This window comes from Malaclemys terrapin, chromosome 11, assembly GCF_027887155.1.
Source record: "Malaclemys terrapin pileata isolate rMalTer1 chromosome 11, rMalTer1.hap1, whole genome shotgun sequence".
Taxonomy (NCBI): Eukaryota; Metazoa; Chordata; order Testudines; family Emydidae; genus Malaclemys; species Malaclemys terrapin.
This window is the reverse complement of record NC_071515.1, coordinates 16,120,300-16,142,376: the sequence shown is the minus strand read 5'-3', so window position 1 is coordinate 16,142,376 and position 22,077 is coordinate 16,120,300. Positions and strand designations below refer to the sequence as shown.

Genomic DNA, 22,077 nt, shown 5'->3' with positions numbered 1-22,077 from the left:
CTCTGAGGAATGATCTGTGGTGGGGGTCGGGGTAGGGTAGACTGATGCATCAGTATGGAAGGATTCCTATCAAAAACACATGACTGCATTAGCAAAGGTACCAGACTTTGAGTATGTCGATACAGTAATCAGGGTGTGTGATTGCAGCACGTGTAGACGTACATGAGTTAATGTTAATCTAGCTAGCATGAGTGCCAGTAGCAGTGGAGCCGTGGCACATGGGCTTCAACATGGACTAGTCACCCAAGTAAGTATCCAGGCTCCAGGACAGGGTTGTAGAGTGCAGGCTGAGACTCATGCCACTACACCTTCACTGCTATTGGTACTCACACTAGCTAGAGTAAATCATATATCTAATTGCAGTAGGATACCTTTAGAAAGAAGCTCTTTGTCATGCACTGACTGCTGGAAAAAGTAGGTGTTAGACATCACTGATGGGTGGAGGATGGTGTGTGAGGAAAATTACAAATTGTAACGCAGAATTTAGAGCCAGCCCAATGAGACAAAGGTCTCTTTTCTGATGTCTCTTTATCTGGTTCCCCAGGGGGACACATCCTTGGCTATGAGCAGAAGAGATAGAAAAACCCATTTTGGAAAAGTTATTAAAAGAATTTCAAATTGCAGTGTCCTTTTAAGCAATGTTATCTTTGTAATTTCCACTACAAATTCACCAGCCAGAAAAAAATTAACTGTTTTTGCATAAAATTTTAGGGTTTTGTACCTTTAAACATTTCAAATAAACCAAGGGGCAGTTATGGTTTAGCCTTTATTAGTTAACAGATCTGAATATATTTTGCACACATTGGTTTTTATTCCCCCCACCCCACCCCCTTCTCTTCCCATGAGTTGGAGCCTGACCGCAAGCTCTCCTTGATTTCAGAGTGAGGTGCTTCCCACTGAGAAGGAAAAAGAAACAGATGAGGATTTGGAGCCACGGCCAGCACAAGCACATAGTACCCCACCCACACAGCTCTCTGATACAGAGGACTTTGCAGGCCTTGAGACAACCAGCTTACTGCAACATGGAGACACTGTCCTTCACATCAGCGAGGACAATGGGATGGAGAATCCCCTCCTTACCAGCCACTTCAGCTTCACGCATGTTGAGCTTGGTGAGACTGATGTTGACTTAGATGAGTCCCATGTTTAAATGTCGGGGAACTGCATTAGCATGGGAGGAGAGAGAATGTAGAGTCTTGGTAGAGAAACTGTATCTTCTCTATAGAGTTTCTTGATAACTATTGATGAACTAATCAGAAAGAGCACTTTATAGCCAACAAGGGAAAATATCTAACAACCTATTTGCTACAGATTGGCAAATATGTTTTAGAAAACAAGCTAAGCCTTTTTGGCAAATCTAATTTGGTTCAGGGCAGACAGCAAAGACCAGAAGAGAATTCTAAACAATTCTGCAGCCACATATCTGTTTCCCAAAATCTTGATCTGCCAGAAATCTACTGCAGTCTGCAGCTGCTCCAGTAAAATGCATTAGTTTAATATAGTAGACTGAAAAAACCCAACCTTTTTGAGGTTAGCCACTTTAACACTGCCCCCCAAAGTTTATTTTTGTAATTTCAGAAGGGTTATATAATATCTGAATCAAAGACTTGCATGACTGAATATTGGCAGTCAAAATGCTGACAATGAATATCGAACTAAAGATTGTTTTAAATAAACAGGCCCATGACTGTGTTTTCTAATCCCCATAGCAATGGCACATACCATTGAATGATTAGAAAGATATTTTTTGGCACTGCAGACTTTAGCAGTGTTTACTTTTGTCTGTTGGTTTCATTGCACTCTGTAAGATAATACCCTAGTGCTAGAAAAATAGTCATTCTGTGTAAAACTGAATACACTACATACTACAGGAAAGAATGCACATGCTGTGCTCAAAGATAGATGGGCGGGGGGGGAGTGGTCTGTAGATGACATAAATGGTACTATCTATTCTGCTTAAATATATTAAGCAATTTATGTTTACTTTTGTCTGTTGGTTTCATTGCACTCTGTAAGATAATACCCTAGTGCTAGAAAAATAGTCATTCTGTGTAAAACTGAATACACTACATACTACAGGAAAGAATGCACATGCTGTGCTCAAAGATAGATGGGCGGGGGGGAGTGGTCTGTAGATGACATAAATGGTACTATCTATTCTGCTTAAATATATTAAGCAATTTATGTAAAAAACACAGCTAGAATGTGTGGACTTTCTAATCCAGGGCAACAACTTAATTGACGCAAATATCTACTCTGTATGCACTTGGAAATGTATATTTTAAGTAACGTATATAATCCATATTTTCACATTCCTGTAAACTAGGAATGGATATTGCAGAGAATAGACCTGATGAAAGAATATATTTTCTGCACACTGAGATTGTATTTAAAAAGGCGCCATTCTATGTGGGTATATGAATATGCACTAATTATGACTCTGCATGTGTAGATATAAATGCATAATATTTATATGTATATCATGTCCCCTTTGGGAATTGACTGAAGTCGTGGGTGAGTTACGATCTGTGCTTCAAGATCATGGGATTAAATTGAAACAAGACTTTAGTCATTGACATATGGGAAAGCCGCAGAATAGCTCTGAGGCATACTGTGAAGTTGCAAGCAATGACCATATTTACGTGTGTGTGTGTGTGTGTTCACATAATACATTTTCAACTAACCTTGGTAGAATGAGATATTAGACCAGGAGTCGGCAACCTTTCAGAAGTGGTGTGCCCAGTCTTCATTTATTCACTCTAATTTAAGGTTTCGCGTGCCAGTCATACATTTTAACGTTTTTAGAAGGGCTCTTTCTGTAAGTCTATAATATATAACTAAACAATTGTATGGAAAGTAAATAAGGATTTTAAAATGTTTAAGAAGCTTCATTTAAAATTAAATTAAAATGCAGAGCCCCCCAGATCGGTGGCCAGGACCCGGGCAGTGTGAGTGTCACTGAAAATCAGCTCGCATGCCGCCTTCGGTACACGTGCCATAGGTTGCCTACCCCTGTATTAGACCTTATAATTGGGGCATTATTATGCATAGAAAAGTTATTTTTGATCACTTTTAGAGCTTTCTAAAATGTATTACTTTACAATCTTTTTGACCTTTCAATCTGGACTCATGGTATTAAAACAACATGATTTTAGAGTTAAAATGATATGACCAAAAACAAAACAAAACCCACACCAAGCAAACAACAACACCACTATATTTTTTTAAATAACTATTTTTTTCTAAAATCATTTTTCTGTAAAACACTGTTAAACACAGCCTATACGCTGGTCTGGTGCAGTATTACAAGTTTTATTGGCATTAATTTAAGATCAACTCCAGAACTGACTGGTGGCTTTGGTAATTTCAACCAATCAAACCTTTCTACCTCACCATCATGTATCCTCTACATATACATATGCGTCAGTAGGAGCCCTGTGTGTACATCAGAGTACAGAATTGGGTCCTATATATTATTCTCTCTCTCTCTCTCTCTCTCTCACACACACACACACACACACACACACACACACACACACACACACACACACACACACACACACGTACAATTTAGCAACAACAAAATGTATTCTTTTCTCAAGCTTGTCTATCTAGGCCCCAGTCCAGAGGTGTTGAGCACCCTCTACTACTGTTGCCTTCATTGAGAGTTAAAGGCACTTTGCACCTCATAGGAAGTGCTAGTCACCTTGCAGGATTAAGCCCTTGCTGTACAGTGGGCAATCTGAAAGTGGTTTGTGGTCAAAAAAGTGTCTATGTAAAAATGGCACCTTGCTCAGCACAGATCATGGGTATTCTGAATGATAGCTGCTTATATCGCTGACTTAAATATATCTGACTACTTCTTACCTCTCTCAGCACTACAGAGCCTGCACTGGATTCTTTCCTAGTGTTGGCATCATCAAAAGAATTATTAATTACGTCCCTCATGTGGAATTGCTATTATTAACGATGACTCACAAATCAGAAAGAATACCGCTTCACTTTCAGATCCCAGTTTGGGTTAACTGGCAGTAGTGGGGGAAATATTTTATTCATAAACGAAGTAAATTTGATATAGAAATGACTGAGAGGCAATAAACATGGAACTCCATGTTGAATTTTGTAGTCACTTTTTCACTAATAATATACTTTAAAAGGAAGCATTTACATTAATGTGAGATGCCTGCCATGGTATTCTAGTCTAATTATAGAAAAATAACTGATTTACTACAATAAATTCAATATTTCTGATAAATGTTTCCATTAAGGTTGCCCACTGTTACAAGCTGAATCCATCTTAGCAAGCCATAGCAAGGACTAAAAATGCCTCTTTTTGAAGTCCACCATCCAACCAAACAAGTGCAGTGTATAAATGAAGATTACATTATTCAGGTGGCCCAGGAAAGGGCTATAATTTCATTAGGTAGTTATAAAGACAGGCTGATCAGTCTGTATACTTATAAACTTTACTTTCATATTGGTTGCACTTAATATTGTACTAATAAGGTGCATAAACATGTAATTTAGCAGAGTTTGTGCATTTTTCCAGTATCTCTATAAAGTGACTGGTATATTTCTGCTGTGAAGGAAAATTATGCTGCTTAATTAGTGTTAGAGGCCTTAAGTGAATGTCAAACGTCTGGCCCTTACAAATGTCTGTCAGTGTTTGGTTCTGTTGTGTTGCCTCAAAGTTTTAAAATAATTTGCAGTTGTCAAAAGGATTAAAGATAGAAAAGTCTGTTCACACTGATCATGTTCAACAAATAGTAATTAAAAGACAAGGCTCTGTTTAATCCTATTGTACAACATTAGACAAGTCTCCCTTTTTAAAAAGCACTATACCCTGCTATATGAGATTACTTTGCTCTGTTGCCAACAAAGTTTGTTATAATTTAATATGTTTAGCTGTCATCTTCTAATATGTGCCTCGCTAGAACTTGCCATACATCCCCCACCCCCGCCTTTTAGAAAGGGGGGATCATTGTACTGGGAACTTTCGGTGTGATCCACTTGTTGTGTGCATTTGTGTCCTCTTAATATGACCTTAACTGTGCTGAATGTCTAGGTGTATTTATATGTACATGTATGTGCATAAGAATGTCACAGGATGTATTTGAAATAATACTATTGCCTAGATTTTTGAAGGAAAGAAAATTGTGTTCCAGAAGGAAAACATGATGTAGGTTTGAAACTGATCTTATCAATTTGTTTGGAAGTTCAAAAAACATCAAAACTAGAAACTCTTGTTGAGTTGAAACCCTAAAACTAAGTATAAGTTTATAAATGGTGTAGTTCCCTCCCAATCTCCAAATAAGGGCATTCTCTGAAATTTGAACAAATCTTAAGCTTTAACAAAGTGTTTTTTGACTTCCCATTACCAAAGAAATGTTTAGATGGAAAGAAACAAAATATCGGAGAAGAAACCAATTACAATAGACCAACCTTCACAACCAAGTGGATATGTGATTTAAAATATTATCTCAGGGCAGCAGTTAAGTAGGATATTACATTCTCATTTGCATTTTCTGTTGTATTGGGAAGTAGTCAAGTCTTGCACTGAAAGGAAGGCAATCTTGCTGTGCCAAACAGAGAATAGAGTTTATTTGAAGCAAGTGAGATTTGAGGGCTTAAGGCAAATTCGTTACATAGAACTGGGTAAAAACATGTCAAATTATATAATTTCCCCACATTACAACTGTGTAATTCATTTTAAGAATCAATGCAACCGGAGAACAAAAATCCCCATTAGTAAAATGAAAGCCCTTTAAAAATAATTTGAAGGATTACAGACCCAAAATCTTATAGATCTAAAATGAGAAAACCATCTACTGTACTTCCCAAAAGTACCTAATAGCAAAGCCTGTGATGTGTACCAAGTGACCAAAGACCAGGGATAAAATATAAATAATAGAGATGTCTGAATTATGTTTATGAAAGAGATTATAAGAGTTTAATGTTTGAATATGCACAAATAATAAAATATATCACAAATATTTAATGTGGTGTGGTGTGAGATTTTTCTTAGGCCTTATGATGGCTACTTCTTCCAGAGAGGGCCTCCATCTTTCCAAACTTTGTCTTTGCTGGAGCTGACATTCTCTGATAAACTTTTCTTCCTGCAATTCCCTCCAAATGCTCCACAGCTAACAACCAATGTGGTGTATTTGCCATGTTTGGAGGCCTGGCCATCATTTATTGCCCTCATATATTACACTTCTGAATGGGTTACTTTGGAAGTCAAGCTAATACTCCCCCTTTCTTTTATTTTTCCTAAATATTTGACTGTCTCTTCATAGAATCATAGAATATCAGAGTTGGAAGGGACCTCAAGAGGTCATCTAGTCCAACCCCCTGCTCAAAGCAGGACCAATTCCCAGCTAAATCATCCCAGCCAGGGCTTTGTCAAGCCGGGCCTTAAAAACCTCCAAGGAAGGAGACTCCACCACCTCCCTAGGTAACGCATTCCAGTGTTTCACCACCCTCCTAGTGAAATAGTTTTTCCTGATATCCAACCTGGACCTCCCCCACCGCAACTTGAGACCATTGCTCCTTGTTCTGTCATCTGCCACCACTGAGAACAGCCGAGCTCCATCCTCTTTGAAACCCCCCTTCAGGTAGTTGAAAGCAGCTATCAAATCCCCCCTCATTCTTCTCTTCTGGAGACTAAACAATCCCAGTTCCCTCAGCCTCTCCTCATAAGTCATGTGCTCCAGACCCCTAATCATTTTTGTTGCCCTCCGCTGGACTCTTTCCAATTTTTCCACATCCTTCTTGTAGTGTGGGGCCCAAAACTGGACACAGTATTCCAGATGAGGCCTCACCAAACTGATGATAACCCATCATTCCGGTAGGTATAAACCTCTGCTTTGGCCTACATGAGATACAAAGCTGGGTGAAAGCGGCTGGCTCGGCACGGTGCGCCGGAACTCAGGGAAGGGTGAGTTTAGTTGACAGTATCGCTGGAACTTGGTGACTCTCGATGGCGGCAAGGCGTTATGCCATGGAAGCCGATGCCTGACTTCCGTCCAGGCAAGCTGCAGGAGCTACCCTCACGAAGGAGGAACAGCAGCACGGCCACGCTGGGCCTGACCAAGAGTCCAGCAAGGACAGGATCCTGCCAGCAGCCGGAGCCCGGGGCTGCAGAGGGAGTGACCAGAGCAGGGCAGCCAGGCTCAGGGACACCAGCCTGGGCCAGCTGTGTGACCTGTGCTGCGGGCGGGGCTCGCCTCTCCCCCTCCCGCCCATCATGGTCTTTGCACCGCCCCTCAGGGGGCGGGTCTCCAGTGCTGCCCCGCCCCCTGGCGCCGGGAGGGACGCCAAAGGCTGATGAAGCGCGCCTGCGCCACCCTTTCCCCAGGCACCGTGTTGCATTGTGGGGCGAGTAGTCCCTGCCATTCTGCAAGCCGCAGGCGGCGGCGGCAGAAGAACTACACGTCCCAGCATCCCCGGGGAGGGGGTTGTGGCGCCCCTCAAGCTGTTGCGCCTGCGCCTCGCTCAGTTCCCGGTGGCGCGGCGGCCATGGCGTCGGGTTGCCGGATCGGCCCGTCCATCCTCAACAGCGACCTGGCGGCGTTGGGCGCCGAGTGCGGCCGCATGCTGGACTCCGGGGCGGACTACCTGCACCTGGACGTGATGGACGGGTAACCGCCGCCGCGCGGCGCGCGCGCTTCCGCCTCGGGGCCGGCTCGAGCCCGGGCCCCGCCCCCCGGGGCGGCTGCAGCCCTGGCGCTGCTCTGCGCGCGAGGCGGCTCCGCGGGGTGTTTGCCGCCCGCCCGCCGGCCCGTCGGAGGGTTGCTCAGCGCCTCGTTGCGGCCGGGCCGGGCGCTGCTCCCAGGCAGCCGTGCTCGGGCACTCGCACTGCGCCGAGCCCGCTGCCCGCAATGGGAGCCCGCGCTGGCCCGTGTCGCTGGCTGGTCGTAGGGCCCTGGGAGGGGTGCGAGGGTCTCAGCGCATTAAACAGCCCCTTAGCCCGAGTCAGCTGCCACGCGCCGGCGCCTGAGCGCGGTGTAGACACACCCAGGCGAGAGGGGGCGTCTGCCTAGACCCCGCCGCAGGATCAGGGGCTGTTCTGGTGCAGCGTCCTGTCAAATCCGCTGTGGTGATAGTGCAGGGATCCTAGTGGCTAACGAACGGGAAGTGTGTGTTTCATTGACATATAGGGCTGGGAGGAGCTCCAGAAGTCAGCAAGGCCAGCCCCTGTGCTGAGGCAGGATCCAGTAAACTTAGACCATCCATGACAGGTCTAGCAAACCCGTCCTTAAAAATTCCCAGCGATGGGGGATCCACAACCTCCCTCGGAAGCCTAGGCCAGTGTTTATCTACCCTTACAAAGTTTTTCCTAATATCCATCCAAATCCTACTCCCGTGTGAAGGACACATCATCACTGTCCTCTTTAAAACAGCTCTTAACATAAAAACGGCCATACTGGGTCAGACCAAAGGCCAGTATCCTGTCTTCCAACTGTGGCTAATGCCAGGTGCTGCAGAAGGAATAAACAGACCAGGTAATCATCAAGTGATCCATCCTGTTGCCCATTCTCAGCAAACAGAGGTTAGGGACGCCATCCCTGCCCATCCCGGCAAATAGCCATTGACGGACCTATCCTCCATGAATTTATTTAGCTGGTTTTTTGAACCCTGTTATAGACTGGCCTTCACAACATCCTCTGGCAAAGAGTTTCACAGGTTGACTGTGCATTTTGTGAAGAAATACTTCCTTTGTTTTAAACCTGCTGCCTATTAATTTCATTTGGTGACTCCTAGTTCTTGTGTTATGAGGAGTAGATAACATTTCCTTAGTTACTTTCTCCACACTAGTCATGATTTTATAGACCTATGTTATATCCCCCCTTAGTCGTCTCTTTTCCAAGCTGAAAAGTCCCAGTCTTATTAATTTCTCCTCATATGCCAGCAATTCCATACCCCTAATAATTTTTGTTGCCCTTTTCTAAACCTTTTCCAATTCCAGGATATCTTTTTTGAGATGGGGTGACCACTTCAGCACACGGTATTCAAGATGTGGGCGTACCACGGATTTATATAGAGGCAATATGATATTTTCTGTCTTATCTATCCCTTTCCTAATGATTCCCAACATTCTGTTCACTTTTTGACTGCTGCTGCATGATCTTGTTCTTGAGTGGTAACAGCTAATTTAGACCCCCGTCATTTTATATGTATAGTTGGGATTATGTTTTCCAATGTGCATTACTTTGCATTTCATTTGCCATCGTCACCCAGTTTTGTGAGGTCCCATTCTAACTCTTCGCAGTCTACTTTGGACTTAACTATCTTGAGTAGTTTTGTATCATCTACAAATTTTGCCTATTTTTTCCAGATCATTTATGAATATGTTAAATAGTACTGGTCCCAGTACAGACTGTGGTATACCATTATTTATCTCTCTCCATTCTGAAAACTCACCATTTATTTCTACCCTTTGTTTCCTATCTTTTAACCAGTTACCAGTCCATAAGAGGACATTCCCTCTTATCCCATGACCGCTTACTTTGCTTAAGAGCTTTTGGTGAGGGACCTTGTGAAAGGCTTTCTGAAAATTTAAGTACACTATATCCCCCTTGTCCATATGCTTGTTGACCCCCTCAAAGACTTCTAGTAGATTGGTGAGGCATGATTTCCCTTTACGAAACCCATATTGACTTTTCCCCAACAGATCATGTTAATCTGTGTGTCTGATAATTCTGTTCTTTACTATAATTTCAACCAGTTTGTCTGGTACTGAAATCAGGCTTACCGGCCTGTAATTGCTAGGATCCCCTCTAGAACCCTTTTTAAAAACTGATGTCACATTAGCTATCCTCCAGTCATTTGATACAGAAGCTGGTTTAAATGTTATATACCACAGTTAGTAGTTCTGCAATTTCACATTTGACTTCCTTCAGCACTCTTAGGTGAATACCATCTGGTCCTGGTGACTTATTACTTTTTTATCAATTTGTTCCAAAACCTCCTCCAATGACACCTGAGTCTGGAACAGTTCCTCAGATTTATTGCCTAAAAAGAATGGCTCAGGTTTGGGAATCTCCCTCACATCCTCAGCCGTGAAGACTGATGCCAAGAATATATTTAGTTTCTCTGCAATGGCCTTATCATCCTTGAGGGCTCCTTAGCATCTCGATCATCCAGTGGCCCACTGGTTGTTTAGCAGACTTCCTGCTTCTGATGTACTTAAAATTCTTTTGCTATTACTTTTTGACTCTTTGGCTAGCTGTACTTCAAATTCTTTTTTGGCCTTCCTAATTACATTTTTACACTTCATTTGCCAGAGTTTTTCCTCACTAGGCTGCCTTTTTGCTTCTCACTGCTTCTTTTACTTTGTTGTTTAGCCATGGTGGCACTTTTTTGGTCCTCTGTTTTTAAATTTGGGATTTAAAAGGCCTCTATTATGAGGCCTTTAAAAAGTTTCCATTAAGCTTGCAGGGATTTCACTTTTGCCACTGTACCTTTTAATTTATTTAACTAACTTCCCCATTTTTGTGTAGTCCCACTTTCTTAAATTAAATGCTACTGTGGTGGGTTGCTGTGGTGTTTTTCCTGCCTCAGGGATGTTCAATTTAATTATATTATGGTCACTATTACCAAGTGATTCAGCTATATTTGAAGACGGTTATCAAATCCCTCCCCCACCCCCCCACCCCCACTTTTCTTTTCTCAAGAATAAGCATGCCCAGTTTTTCAACCTTTCATCATAGGTCAGGATTTCTAAACCTTATATCTTGTTTGTTGCTCTCCTCTGGACTCTGTCCATTTTGTCCACATCTTTCCTAAAGTGTGGTGCCCAGACTGGACAAGAACTTCAGCTGAGGCCTCACCTATGCCAAGTAGAGCAGGACAGTTTCCTCCCACCTCTTACATATGACACTCCTGTCAGTCACCCCTGAAAGATACTGGCCTTTTTTGCAAGTGCATCATATTATTGACTTATTCAATTTGTGATCCACTATAACCGCCAGATCCTTTTCAGCAGTGCTATGATCTAGCCAGTTATTCCTGTTGTGTAGCTGTGCATTTGATTTTTCCTTCCTAAGTGTGTTACTTTGCATTTGTCATTTTTGAATTTCATCTTGTTGATTTCAGATCAGTTCTCTAATTTGTCAAGGTTGGTTTGAAATCTAATCCTGTCCTCCAAGATGCTAGCATCCCTCCCATCTTGGCGTCATCTGCATTTCTCCACTCTATTATCCAAGTTATTAAAATATTAAATAGTACCGGACCCATGGCTGATGTGTGGGACCCCACTAGATTGACAGGAAACCATTGATAACTACTCTTTGAGTATGGTCTTTCAATCAGATTTGCACCAGATAATAGTTTTGTCCAGATTGTATTTCCCTAATTTGATTATGAGAATGTCATATGGAATTGTGTCAAAAGGCTTACTAAAATCAAGACATGTCACGTCTTGCTTACCCTGTATCTACTAAGCTAGTAACCCTGTCAAAAAAGGAAATTAAGTTGCTTTGGCATGATTTGTTCTGGACAAATCTATGCTAGCTATTGCTTATAACCCTATTATTAGGGCCCTACCAAATTCACAATCCATTTTAGTACATTTCAGTGATAGGATTTTTAAAATCTGAAATTTCACAGTTTCAGATATTTAAATCTGAAATTTCATGGTGTTGTAATGGGGGGTCCTGACCCAAAAGGGAATTGGGGGGGTTCCGAGGTTATTGTAGGGGGGTTACAATATTGCCACCCTTATTTCTGCGCTGCTGCTGGTGGTGGCACTGCCTGCAGCTGGGAGAGGTTAATTGTATTAACGACACTGCTTCTTGAACATAGTCTATAAAGATTTGTTTTTATATTTCCCATAAATGTAGGTCAATATAAAATTCCTTACTTTAGTCACCATACAGTAAAACCATATCAAGCCTAATAAAGTGCTTTTTTCTAATTGCTAGGCACTTTGTTCCGAACATCACATTTGGACACCCTGTAGTAGAGAGCCTTCGAAAGCAGCTGGGTCAGGATCCTTTCTTCGGTAAGGACTTCATTTTTCCAAACTCTTGAGTACGTGTTGTTATATTGACAAAGGAAACTACAAAACATTGTGGATTTTATCCTCACTTGTGGCCTGTAAGCTCAGGCCACAACTCAGTGGGGTAACCTCAAAACCGTTTTGCTGCTCCCTAATCCTGGGGCTGGTTTTATGCTGTCTTAGTTTAGAATAGCCTTACCCTGGAGGCCAGGATGGTGGCAGGAATCATTGGAATGTGGTTACAACACATCCCCGTACATGTGGGGAAAGTCGAGGAGGGCTAGTGTAGAGCCAGCTATGCCAGATGAGGATTTCCCCAGCTTTCCAGCCCCTTTCTAGAACTTGAGTAGCACAAAGGAGCCATGTCCTGGGCCTCATGTTCGGTGATTACGAAATATTTATAGCCAAGCAAAACGCTGTAAAAATACGGTTTCCTTTTTAGCTAAACTAAGTCAGAGGGAGGGAAGAATGTATTATGTGAGCTACTGTTTGTTTTTTAGTACTTTAAAGAAACACTCTCCCATGTGGCATGTCACTATAATGTAATCGATGTCCTATTAAGCTCAAGTAGTAATTATTACTAAACATATCTAATAATACCAACATTGAGCATGGATTTATATTCTGAATTTGTTTTGTATAAATTAATATGCACTCATTTAAACAGCTTATGCTGTTACTACTCTTTTTGAGCTCTGAGCACATGCTTTGAATGTGCATCTTCTGTAATGACTCTAAAGCAGCTGATATGGCATATGAATTACAGATAGTCCACATATTGGTATATTTTGGTGAATGATGCATGCCCAGTGTATCTTGCTTACTCGTGATTCCTTTCAGATATGCACATGATGGTTGCCAAGCCGGAGCAGTGGGTGAAACCAATGGCTGTAGCAGGTGCAAACCAGTACACTTTTCACCTAGAGGCTACAGACAATCCAGGGGCACTGATTAAAGACATTCGGGAAAATGGGATGAAGGTGAGGAGCTGGTGTGGCAAGAGTAGTGTGTTGCATTGCAGTAGCTGCCTCCCTCTGGCATTGAAAGATCTGGGCAATAATGTTCTTGTGGACTAATTAAATGAAAGCAATTTATATCTGAACAGAAGTCCTGGAGACAAAGTGGAATCTTGCTTTAATGCAGTGGTCCCCAGAGTGTGAGGTGCACGAAGGGCCACCCAGCTCTGCTCCTGGCTTCGACTCCTGCTCCCAGCTGCAGCTCCGCCCCTGGGGGCCATGGACTGGTTACATTATGCGTGGGGAGCAACATAAAAAGTTTGTGGACCATTGCTTTAATGCAATCAATACCTTTTTGTCTTAATTGAGCCTAAATAATATTCTAAATACTGTTCACAATATCTAATCAGTATTTTTTTAAAGCTTGTAGTAGCCAGTATCAGAGCAATGCTAACACAGGTGCAAGCCTCCTTTGTCCTACAGATGTACTTACATTTATCTTTCCCTCCTTCCGTAGGTTGGCTTGGCCATCAAACCTGGAACTGTAGTTGAATATTTAGCACCATGGGCCAATCAGATAGACATGGCTTTGGTGATGACAGTAGAACCTGGATTTGGAGGGCAGAAGTTCATGGAAGACATGATGCCAAAGGTAGATACTGATTGTGTTTTATTAAATGGAACTAGTCTGTTTCTACTCCCTATGCCTTGACAACTGGGAAGGGAGAGGACATTAACAAAAAATCCTTAATCATTTAAATGTTAGAAATTATATAGACCTGGGGAGTATCTATGTAAAACCAAGTGCTTAACTTTTGTGGGGGTTTTTGTATGGGCTCTTTAGATTCAGTGGCTGAGGACACAATTTCCTTCCTTGGATATTGAAGTGGATGGTGGTGTGGGGCCAGACACCATCCATAAATGTGCAGAGGTAAGCTTTAAAAACTGAACTGCACGGTGAGGACTCTCCTTCTTTCTGTGCACAAGATTGTAATCTCCCTGCTGGGTCTTTCAGTTTGGCCATTTGCTTTGTTTTAGAATCATAAAGGGACCTCAAGAGGTCATCTAGTCCAATCCCCAATTAAATCATCCAACAGATTTTTGCCCCATATCCCTAAATGGACCCCTCAAGGATTGAACTCACAACCCTGGGTTTAGCAGGCTAATGCTCAAACCACTGAGCTGTCCCATACCATGACCTAACCTACAGCACTTGTTTTGTCACCCTCTGCTCAGGATAGAACCAGAACTAATCAAGGCTGCAGGAAAGCTGCATACCCTTTTCTTAGTAGAGTAATTTTTTTGAAGTCTGAACCTGTGCTGATGAAATCCATGCGTGTTGCAAGTGGACAATAGTTACCTACCTTTTCTAATTTCACTAGTTAGAGTGTACTGGGATTATGTGGTGGTGGTCCATATTACACAGCTGGCTGGTTAACCTTCTTCCAGGCAGGAGCAAACATGATTGTGTCTGGCAGTGCTATTATGAAAAGTGAAGATCCTAGATCTGTCATCAACCTCCTGAGGAATGTGTGTTCAGAAGCTGCTCAGAAACGTTCCCTGGACCGATGAGACTGCCAACTCATGCCAAGGCAGCTTGAGTGTGAACGGGTTCTATTCCAGTCTGGAAACATTGCTGCTGAACCAGGACTGCAGCACTGAAGAATTGTTCCTTCACTGCAAGCAGCTGTTTTGCCAGGGCTGGAAATACAATCAGCCAGTGCTATCCCTTAAATTGGCTGGAGACTTATTTTATAGCAGATAACAGGTATTGGATGGAAACAGAATTGTGAGTTTTTGCTTGAAAGGTGTGGAAGACTAAGAGTCTGCTCTGTGCATTCCTACAAAACTGTTTCAATGTTTGAAATAAAACACTGATGATAAGTCATCTTACGACTAGCAAAACTCATCTGTTAGCTGTTCAGTGGTATGTGCACTCCAGGATGAACCAATCTACCCCAAGAAAGAGCATCTTTCCAGAACTAAGTTCACTAACTTAGACAGGTATGTACACCCCAATAAAGTTATGGTACAATATTTCGTTCTCACAGCAGTGGGAAATAAAAGTTCCACAGTAAGCTTTTATCATAGCTTCTCCTTTGAAAAACTAAGTCTCTTGGCCTAGTTTTCATAGGTGGTATCCTTATGACTAGCTAGTGAAAACTTTCCAAGATAAATGATCTGAAGGTACAGTTATTAGATTAGACATTGATTCCTGAAGTTTTTACAACAAACTTCATTGTAGAAGAGTGGTTTTGTCACCAGCAGTAGAAAAGTAAGTTGCCTGCTATTGTGGGTTAACAAAATTTTAATTGCAGAATGAGCAGCCACAGGGTATTCGCTCATTTGTACAAAAGCACATGGGGATCCTAAGCCAGGTCTTTTGCATTCTAGCTATTCAGATAGGCTCCAGTGCCTAATTATAGGTAAATGTATCCTTCAGGCAATCCATGGCTGGAAGACCAAGCAGCTACTTCAGCTGTTGCCTGTGTATAAAATGTAATAACCAGCATCCACGAGGCCTACTCCAGTGGAGGGGAAGTAGGATAGTTTAGAACCACAGGGTGAATCCGCTTCAGGTGTTCAGTTTCTAAGCAATGATAGTCGAGAAAGAAAGGACTGGTTCAAGAATTCCTCTAGTTAGTCTCTCTCTGAAAAACCATGTTGGACATGTATGTACACTTCTTCCCAATACCCCAGTTCAACAGAGATGAGATACTACAGGTGTGGGGGCAGCTTGGTAAACATAGCCACTCTAGCTCCCTCAGTAAAAGCAGGTGTGAGGATGCAGCAACAAAGAGTATGTCCAGACTGCCCGCCGAATCGGTGGGTAGTAATCGATCTATCGGAGATCGATATCGTGTCTTGTCTAGACGCGATAAATCGATCCCCGAACGTGCTCCCGGAACTCCACCAGGGCGAGCGGCGGTAGCGGAGTCGACGGGGGAGCTGCGGACGTTGATCCCATGCCGTGAGGGACCCAAGGTAAGTCGAAATAAGATACGCAACTTCAGCTACGGGAATAGCGTAGCTGAAGTCGACGTATCTGACATCGACATCACCCCCACCCCCTCCCACAGTGTAGACCAGTCCAAAGGCATTTGGCATGGGTTGCACAAAAAAGTACCAAGGGGCTCAGCCAGGCTTGTGAGGCCTGGGCCAAGGCATCCTCAATGCTGTTAGTAAGCCAGCTAGAGTTTAAACAGAATCAAGTCCGGGATAACTGTCAGTATGGAATCATTTGCTCAAATACAGTATAACTAGTTACCAGAACTCATTCACACAGTACTCATTCCACAGTACCGTGGAGAGAATGTTTAACTGCATGTTGTCATTTAACACCCTTTCAGTTAAAAAAAATACTATGCTCTGTCCCAAGGAGAAATATGTAATTGAATCCTTTGTCAGGTCCTAGATTAGAGCAGTTTGGGGTCCACACCTTTTTTTGTCAACAGGCTTGAGCAGGTGTAAACTGCCAGCCTAGGGCTGCACTTCAGGAGGAAAACATACATGCAGGAAAACCACCTCACCTCCCCAGCAGAGTGGCTGGCTAATTGTTCCTACTGCAGCACCCCCCTTTGGAAGTGTGATCTCTTCACTTCCACAGCCTCTTATTACAGTTAAGGGAAAGGCTCTTAGTCACCATGGAGATTACTACTTTCACATATGCTTAATTACATTCTTCTATTACTCCTTAAAAATTGCCCGTTTTCTCACTATTAGCAAACAAATAAAAATGACAATTTTCTGTCCAGCATGCCTTCCTGCACTTATTTTTAAGTGATGTAAATATGCTTATGCACAGAAAACAGCAGCTACACCTCATCCATGAAAGTACATACTGAACAGGGAGCCACTTTCCCTTTGAAAGTATCTTTTTGCGGATACAGACTAACATGGCTGCTACTCTGAAAACTTTCCCTTTGGATGCCTGATCAGACTAAGTATTTCCATATTAAAATTAACCACACAGGATCACTCAGTCATGGGTCAATGAATAGAGAAGTTTGACTCAAACTTTCATGCCGAAATCAAATTTCCAGACACTCTGCACCTCAGTCTCATGCCATTCAACCTGTCAGACCCCCAGTGAGGAACATAATTAGTTGTACTTTTCTATAACCTCAGTCTCATGATTCTTTAGGTGGATGAATTCATGATGTAAATACATTTTCAACAATAAAAGTGCAGGGATATCACAGGGACTAAAATGAAAGCCAGTTAAGAATTATTTGTCTCAAAACAGGCAAAGTTCCAAGGGAGAGCCAATAAAGTCATCTAGATTGTAGTGCCAAAGCAAACTTTTGTGCACTACTGCATTACTGGACTGGAGGTCCAGGGTGTCCACTATCATCAATGGAGGAAAATATATAAGACTCCAGATGTCCAATTCAATCCTTATTTGGATATGGGGTCCTCCAAAAGACAGTTCTGTAAGCAAGCTAGCATGCACCCAAATACGGTGAGAAACTATACTGAAAATATGCTCTGCTCGCCACATCTGAGGACTTTCTGCCCTTCCCATGCTTTGATGAAGGTCGTGGATCTGAAGGAGGATGTGAAACCTCTTGCAACAGGGCCAGGGAAGGAGATATGAAGGCCTGAAAAAATGCCTTTGGATTCAAAATGGTAAACAAAGCACAAACATACTAAAACAAGTCACAGTGCCTGACTGCATAATGCTCAGTACTTTACAGTTGCACAGGGGGGATGGGAGGGGAGGAATGACCTGTTTTAGCCTTTATGTAACAGCTAAAAGACAAAAAGTTGAGGAAATTTTTGAATGTTTAAGGGAGGTATGGGGGGGGGGAACTTGAGTAAGGGGCTTCATGGCTTTTTATAAACTCAGCCCTGGGGCTGAGCTGTGCGTATAGCAGTTCTCAGCATGCTCTGACCTAGACAGCTAGTTGTTTCAAAATTCATGTGACACAATACACAAACTATAGGTGAGGGAAAGGAAGGAAATTGATGGAGGCCATTTCCATGAGAGAGAATTATTATAACCATAAGTTTTTATTATTAAGAACTGAAGACAGCACAACAGATATGTACAGCAGATGTGAAGAAAGAGGGTGGGGATGGGGCTTGTGTAGGTGCTAGACAGACTAAGTGCAGTTTCTTACTATCACAGACTTCCTGTGTGGCCTTGGGCAAGTCACTTACTGTCTGTCTCTCTCTCTCTGTAAAATGGGGATCATAATCCCACGCTGTCTTGGCTCTGGACTATAAACTATTTGGAGCAAGGCCTATCTCTTCCAATGTGTTTGTACAGACCCTAGCAAAATAGGGCCTCGATCTCAGCTGGAGCTTCTAGGGGCTACTGTAATACAAGTAAATAGTAGCATCCTTAGCCCCAAGAGTTTCCAGAGTCAGGGAGATGACACTGGGGAGGAGGGAGGTTTATACCAATAAAATGAGCTTGTGGAGTAGTAGGGGGAGATTTGAAGGAGAGGGTATGTGGTGTGTAGTGTGTAGGCTTGGGGGAGGGGAGGGAGGGAAGAGGATGGCCATTCCAGGCACTTGGGGCACTGGGAGAAAGCACACACGTAATTATGGGAGACATACAGGAACTGGAAGGATTACAGAGTGCAGGGCTGGTATGGGGGAGTGGTAAGTAAAGAGAAACAATAAACTATATTCTATTCTTGCCTTATGTCATGGAGTTCAAGGGATGGAAGTGGTCTTAGAATCTGCCCCCAGCAGATTATTTTGCTATCCCAAATCTGTTTTTTAATCAGATGAGATGTGGACTACAAGAGCAAAGTTTCTGATGGAAAAAAATGCCTTAAATATTCGCATAGGAAGAAAATATAAAAGGAAAGTTCTCCATTTTGCATCCAGTTTTTCAGTCTCTTTCTTGCCCATCTCATCTTTGCCAGGGTGGTTTCATTACGTTCTTGGAAGGTTTAGCCTGTTCACACAATGGGTAGGGCAGAGGGCATTTCAATAGGGACAAAGAGGTTGTGTGCAATCTCCATTTGTATCAGCCATGTAACTGGCAAGATTAACAAATAACATCTTTAGAAGAGGATGTTAATACTGCTCAATAAAGGAAATTGCCAGGAACTACTCAGGGGCACTGCAAAGATTTCTTCATCCTACGTAATACCATTTGTCGTTACTGATTTTATAGTGCAAGAGTCTCCTATCCAGATCCTCTAAAAAGCAATGCAGCGAGCTGCCTGCCAACCCGCCCAGTTTGGTTAGTAGTCCTACTCGAAAGTTTACTTCATTTTTAAAATATTCTCTTAACTCTCTCTTTTTCCTTCAGGATCCTGGATGATTCAGACTTCATTACTAAGTCAGTGTTCCTCACCTGTAGTTCTCCTGGGTCCTGCATGCAGGGAGTTCATGTGACTGATGCCCAGATCCCAGGATTGCTCCTCACACTACCAGATAGATCAGACAAGCGCAGGAGGCACTGAACAATCTATAAAGTTGTATGATGGGAGCTATGAGGATCTGAGCTGCTCCTATCTTCACTTTGAAGGAGCAGGGGAATGGAGAAGAAAAGAGCCTCACCTCAGATTGCTCTCCAACTCACATTCCCAGCAGCCAGAAGACGAGGGAGAGAGATGAGAAATACCCCATTCCACTCAGAAACTAGGAAGAAAGGATAATAGAGGGGGAAACAACAATCTCACAGCCAGTTAGTTATGCAACATTAACAAATGCAACAGCAAGGCTTTGTACCCTTACTACTTTGTGGCTCCCACAAAGCCATTAAAAGACCATACAGGTCTTCAGGTCTTAAAGGCACATACCACTAATTTGATGTTACAGACCTGTGAAGGGAATCTAAGTACTTCTATTGCTAATCAAATTCAGACTATACACATTGTATGGAAATAACTTTTAATTTAAAAAACCTTGCATTGAAGATTATTGTATCAGACATTGAGGCAAAATTTGAGTTTAATTTGCTGGACAAACCAGTGTTTAAAAAAAGGATTTAAAATAAATCAGAATGTGCAATAAACTACAATGTAGCATAGGCAGTAGTGTTGAAACTTGACTGAACTTTTTTCTGAGGTCCAGCGTATATTTCCAGTCAATCTGACAGGAAAAAATTTAAGTTTGACACTACAAACGGGTCATCTGTCAGTATTGGATATTACAAGCTGAGGAAAAATTTTGTACAAGAACAGAGACTCCTATATAATTGCCTTCAACTGTTGTACACAGAAAAACTTCCTGCTGACAGTGGTTTATACATATGTGCTACTGGTGTCGAATTATTGTTCTGCTACAAGAATACTGCTATATCGTCAATTCTTGTATGCGTCGTCTTCTATTAGCATCACTTGAGGATGCAGATAAATTCTAAATACTATAATTCAGAATGTATGAGTTTAAACAATTTGCTTTTATTTTCTTAGTGTAATGGCTGGGAATTTAAAAATCAATCTGTATTTAGAAACATTATGAAATTTTTTTTTAAGCCCTTCTGATGTCCTTATTAACAATGTTTTCCTTTCTGGTTAGTCACTCTGCTTTTGCATACTTGGTAGAACCTTGCAAGGTATTGCTTAGAAATCGTAATAACTATACTTGTTGGTAAGATACACAGCACACAGTTATAAGCAGCATTAGCTACTGCAGGTCTAGGAGTTAGGTCTCCAAATATCTGATGATCCAAAATGAAATTCAGAGCTGCATCTTCATTTAATTCAATCTTTGTTTCCTCACCACTCTTAGGCTTCTCTGCTCCCCATGTGACTGAAATAGAAAACTGTCTACCTTTCATATAGTAGAGAAATCAACTATGGAAATATAGTGGTATATTTGTGTGTTAGTGTTTATTGTTAGTTTCATGCAGAAATCCTCAGAGTTGAATGAGTGACTCATTTTAAGCCAAATATAAGGCTTCTGAAAGTGTCATATAAAAACTACTGGTACTTAAATATTCAAGGGATTTCAGACAAGGCAGGTATTTGCCACATGCTCATGCCTCCAAAGGAAACAATTTGAAATTACCCCCTCCTCCTCACTGTCTTTTCAAGTAGTTTTTCTGTGTTTTGAAGTTGTTTGTTTAAAGGAATAAAGTGTGTTCTGCTGTCCCAGAATCCATCAGAACCATAAACACATTTGAAAGAAAAAAAGGAAGAATATTAAAGAACGTGGCAAGATGACAACAGAAAGCAGTAAACCGTGCTAGCTATTTAGGTGTGCCCACTTTCAGCACAGGGAATACTAGACTTCCAGCTCGAAAGAATTAGTTTCTCTTGTGGTTCGGGAAGAAGAAAGTGTTGCGTTTGGGATTTTATCCTACCTGTTACAAAGCAAGAAAGAAAATATATTATATGCTGCTAATGTACAGTATTTGAATTGTGCTGTTATTTCTTGTGTGAACAACAGAGATTTTACCTTATACTTTTCTCCATCTTAATCGGCTTTCCTAATGAACCACATTATTCCCTGTCACCTGTGTTTTCTTGTGCTGCAGAGTCCCAGGAAACCACTTTTGCAGTCTTCCAGCTCTTCTGTGGATTGTTTTCTTGGTGGATGGCCATTGTTTGGCAAAGTGATGGGAGTACATGAAGTGCAGAGGGAGTCACTGTGGAAAGCTGCACTTGAACTTTCAGTCTGATTTGTTATTTGGTCTTGGCACCGTAAGGTTTCTATGTCTTCATCCTTTAACGGAAAAACCCGAAGTTCCCACAGCTCAGACTGAAAGGAGTCAGACGGGGGAGGGGAGGAAAGAGGGGTCCTGGTTAGTTATGTGCAGAATGATTCTGTTATCAAGTAACAAATGAGTCTTGTTCTTTACAGTGCTTGCAGGGTTCTTCAGCTACAGGGAAGAATACCATTCTGCTGGGTACCAATTTTCAATGTAGCTTGGCTTAATACAGCACAACTTCATTTTGTATAGAATCTTTTAAATAAGTTGTATCCCAACATTGTTTCCAAGGTTAAACAATGCAGTTACAATGTAAGAGGCAAGGGATGTAAAAAAGGAATCCTCTATTTTCTACTGTTAAGAACATCTATTACCATCACAATCAGTACTATTTGGAACACATGTTGGCATCCTCTGAAAAAAAGCTACAGAATGTATCAATAGAGAGCCTGCTACTCTCTCATCTCCGAGGCGGAGACATTTTGACCCACTAGTGAAAG

General features: G+C 42.0%; 3 protein-coding genes across 11 annotated transcripts in view; 2 read left to right on the top strand and 1 right to left on the bottom strand.

Annotated features, from left to right (window-relative positions):
- The window catches only part of UNC80 (unc-80 homolog, NALCN channel complex subunit), a 174,424-nt gene extending 170,905 nt beyond the window's left edge, over positions 1 to 3,519 (top strand). For all 5 annotated transcript variants that reach the window (XM_054044841.1, XM_054044840.1, XM_054044839.1 and 2 more), the window contains one exon: positions 881 to 3,519. In XM_054044841.1, the coding sequence (XP_053900816.1) occupies positions 881 to 1,150 (270 nt within the window). In that variant the 3' untranslated portion in view covers positions 1,151 to 3,519. The remainder of the gene's footprint in view (positions 1 to 880) is intronic.
- Positions 3,520 to 6,634: 3,115 nt separating this feature from the next.
- Positions 6,635 to 14,845, top strand: RPE (ribulose-5-phosphate-3-epimerase). Of its 2 annotated transcripts, none has more exons than XM_054044847.1 (6): positions 6,635 to 7,640; positions 11,925 to 12,004; positions 12,842 to 12,981; positions 13,475 to 13,609; positions 13,802 to 13,888; positions 14,194 to 14,400. In XM_054044847.1, the coding sequence occupies exons 1-6, from the start codon at positions 7,327 to 7,329 to the stop codon at positions 14,311 to 14,313; spliced, it is 876 nt and encodes a 291-aa protein (XP_053900822.1). In that variant the 5' UTR covers positions 6,635 to 7,326; the 3' UTR covers positions 14,314 to 14,400. The 2 variants fall into 2 exon arrangements, with proteins under 2 accessions (XP_053900822.1, XP_053900820.1); XM_054044845.1 differs by lacking the exon at positions 14,194 to 14,400 and adding an exon at positions 14,407 to 14,845 and having other exon boundaries at positions 7,249 to 7,640.
- A 3,106-nt stretch (positions 14,846 to 17,951) lies between these two features.
- KANSL1L (KAT8 regulatory NSL complex subunit 1 like) overlaps positions 17,952 to 22,077 on the bottom strand; it is a 102,446-nt gene continuing 98,320 nt past the window's right edge. For 3 of the 4 annotated variants that reach the window (XM_054044842.1, XM_054044844.1, XM_054044843.1), the window contains exon 15: positions 17,952 to 21,627. In XM_054044842.1, coding sequence (XP_053900817.1) covers positions 21,379 to 21,627 — 249 coding nt within the window. In that variant the 3' untranslated portion in view covers positions 17,952 to 21,378. The remainder of the gene's footprint in view (positions 21,628 to 22,077) is intronic. The other variant, XR_008446725.1, reaches the window with a different exon arrangement.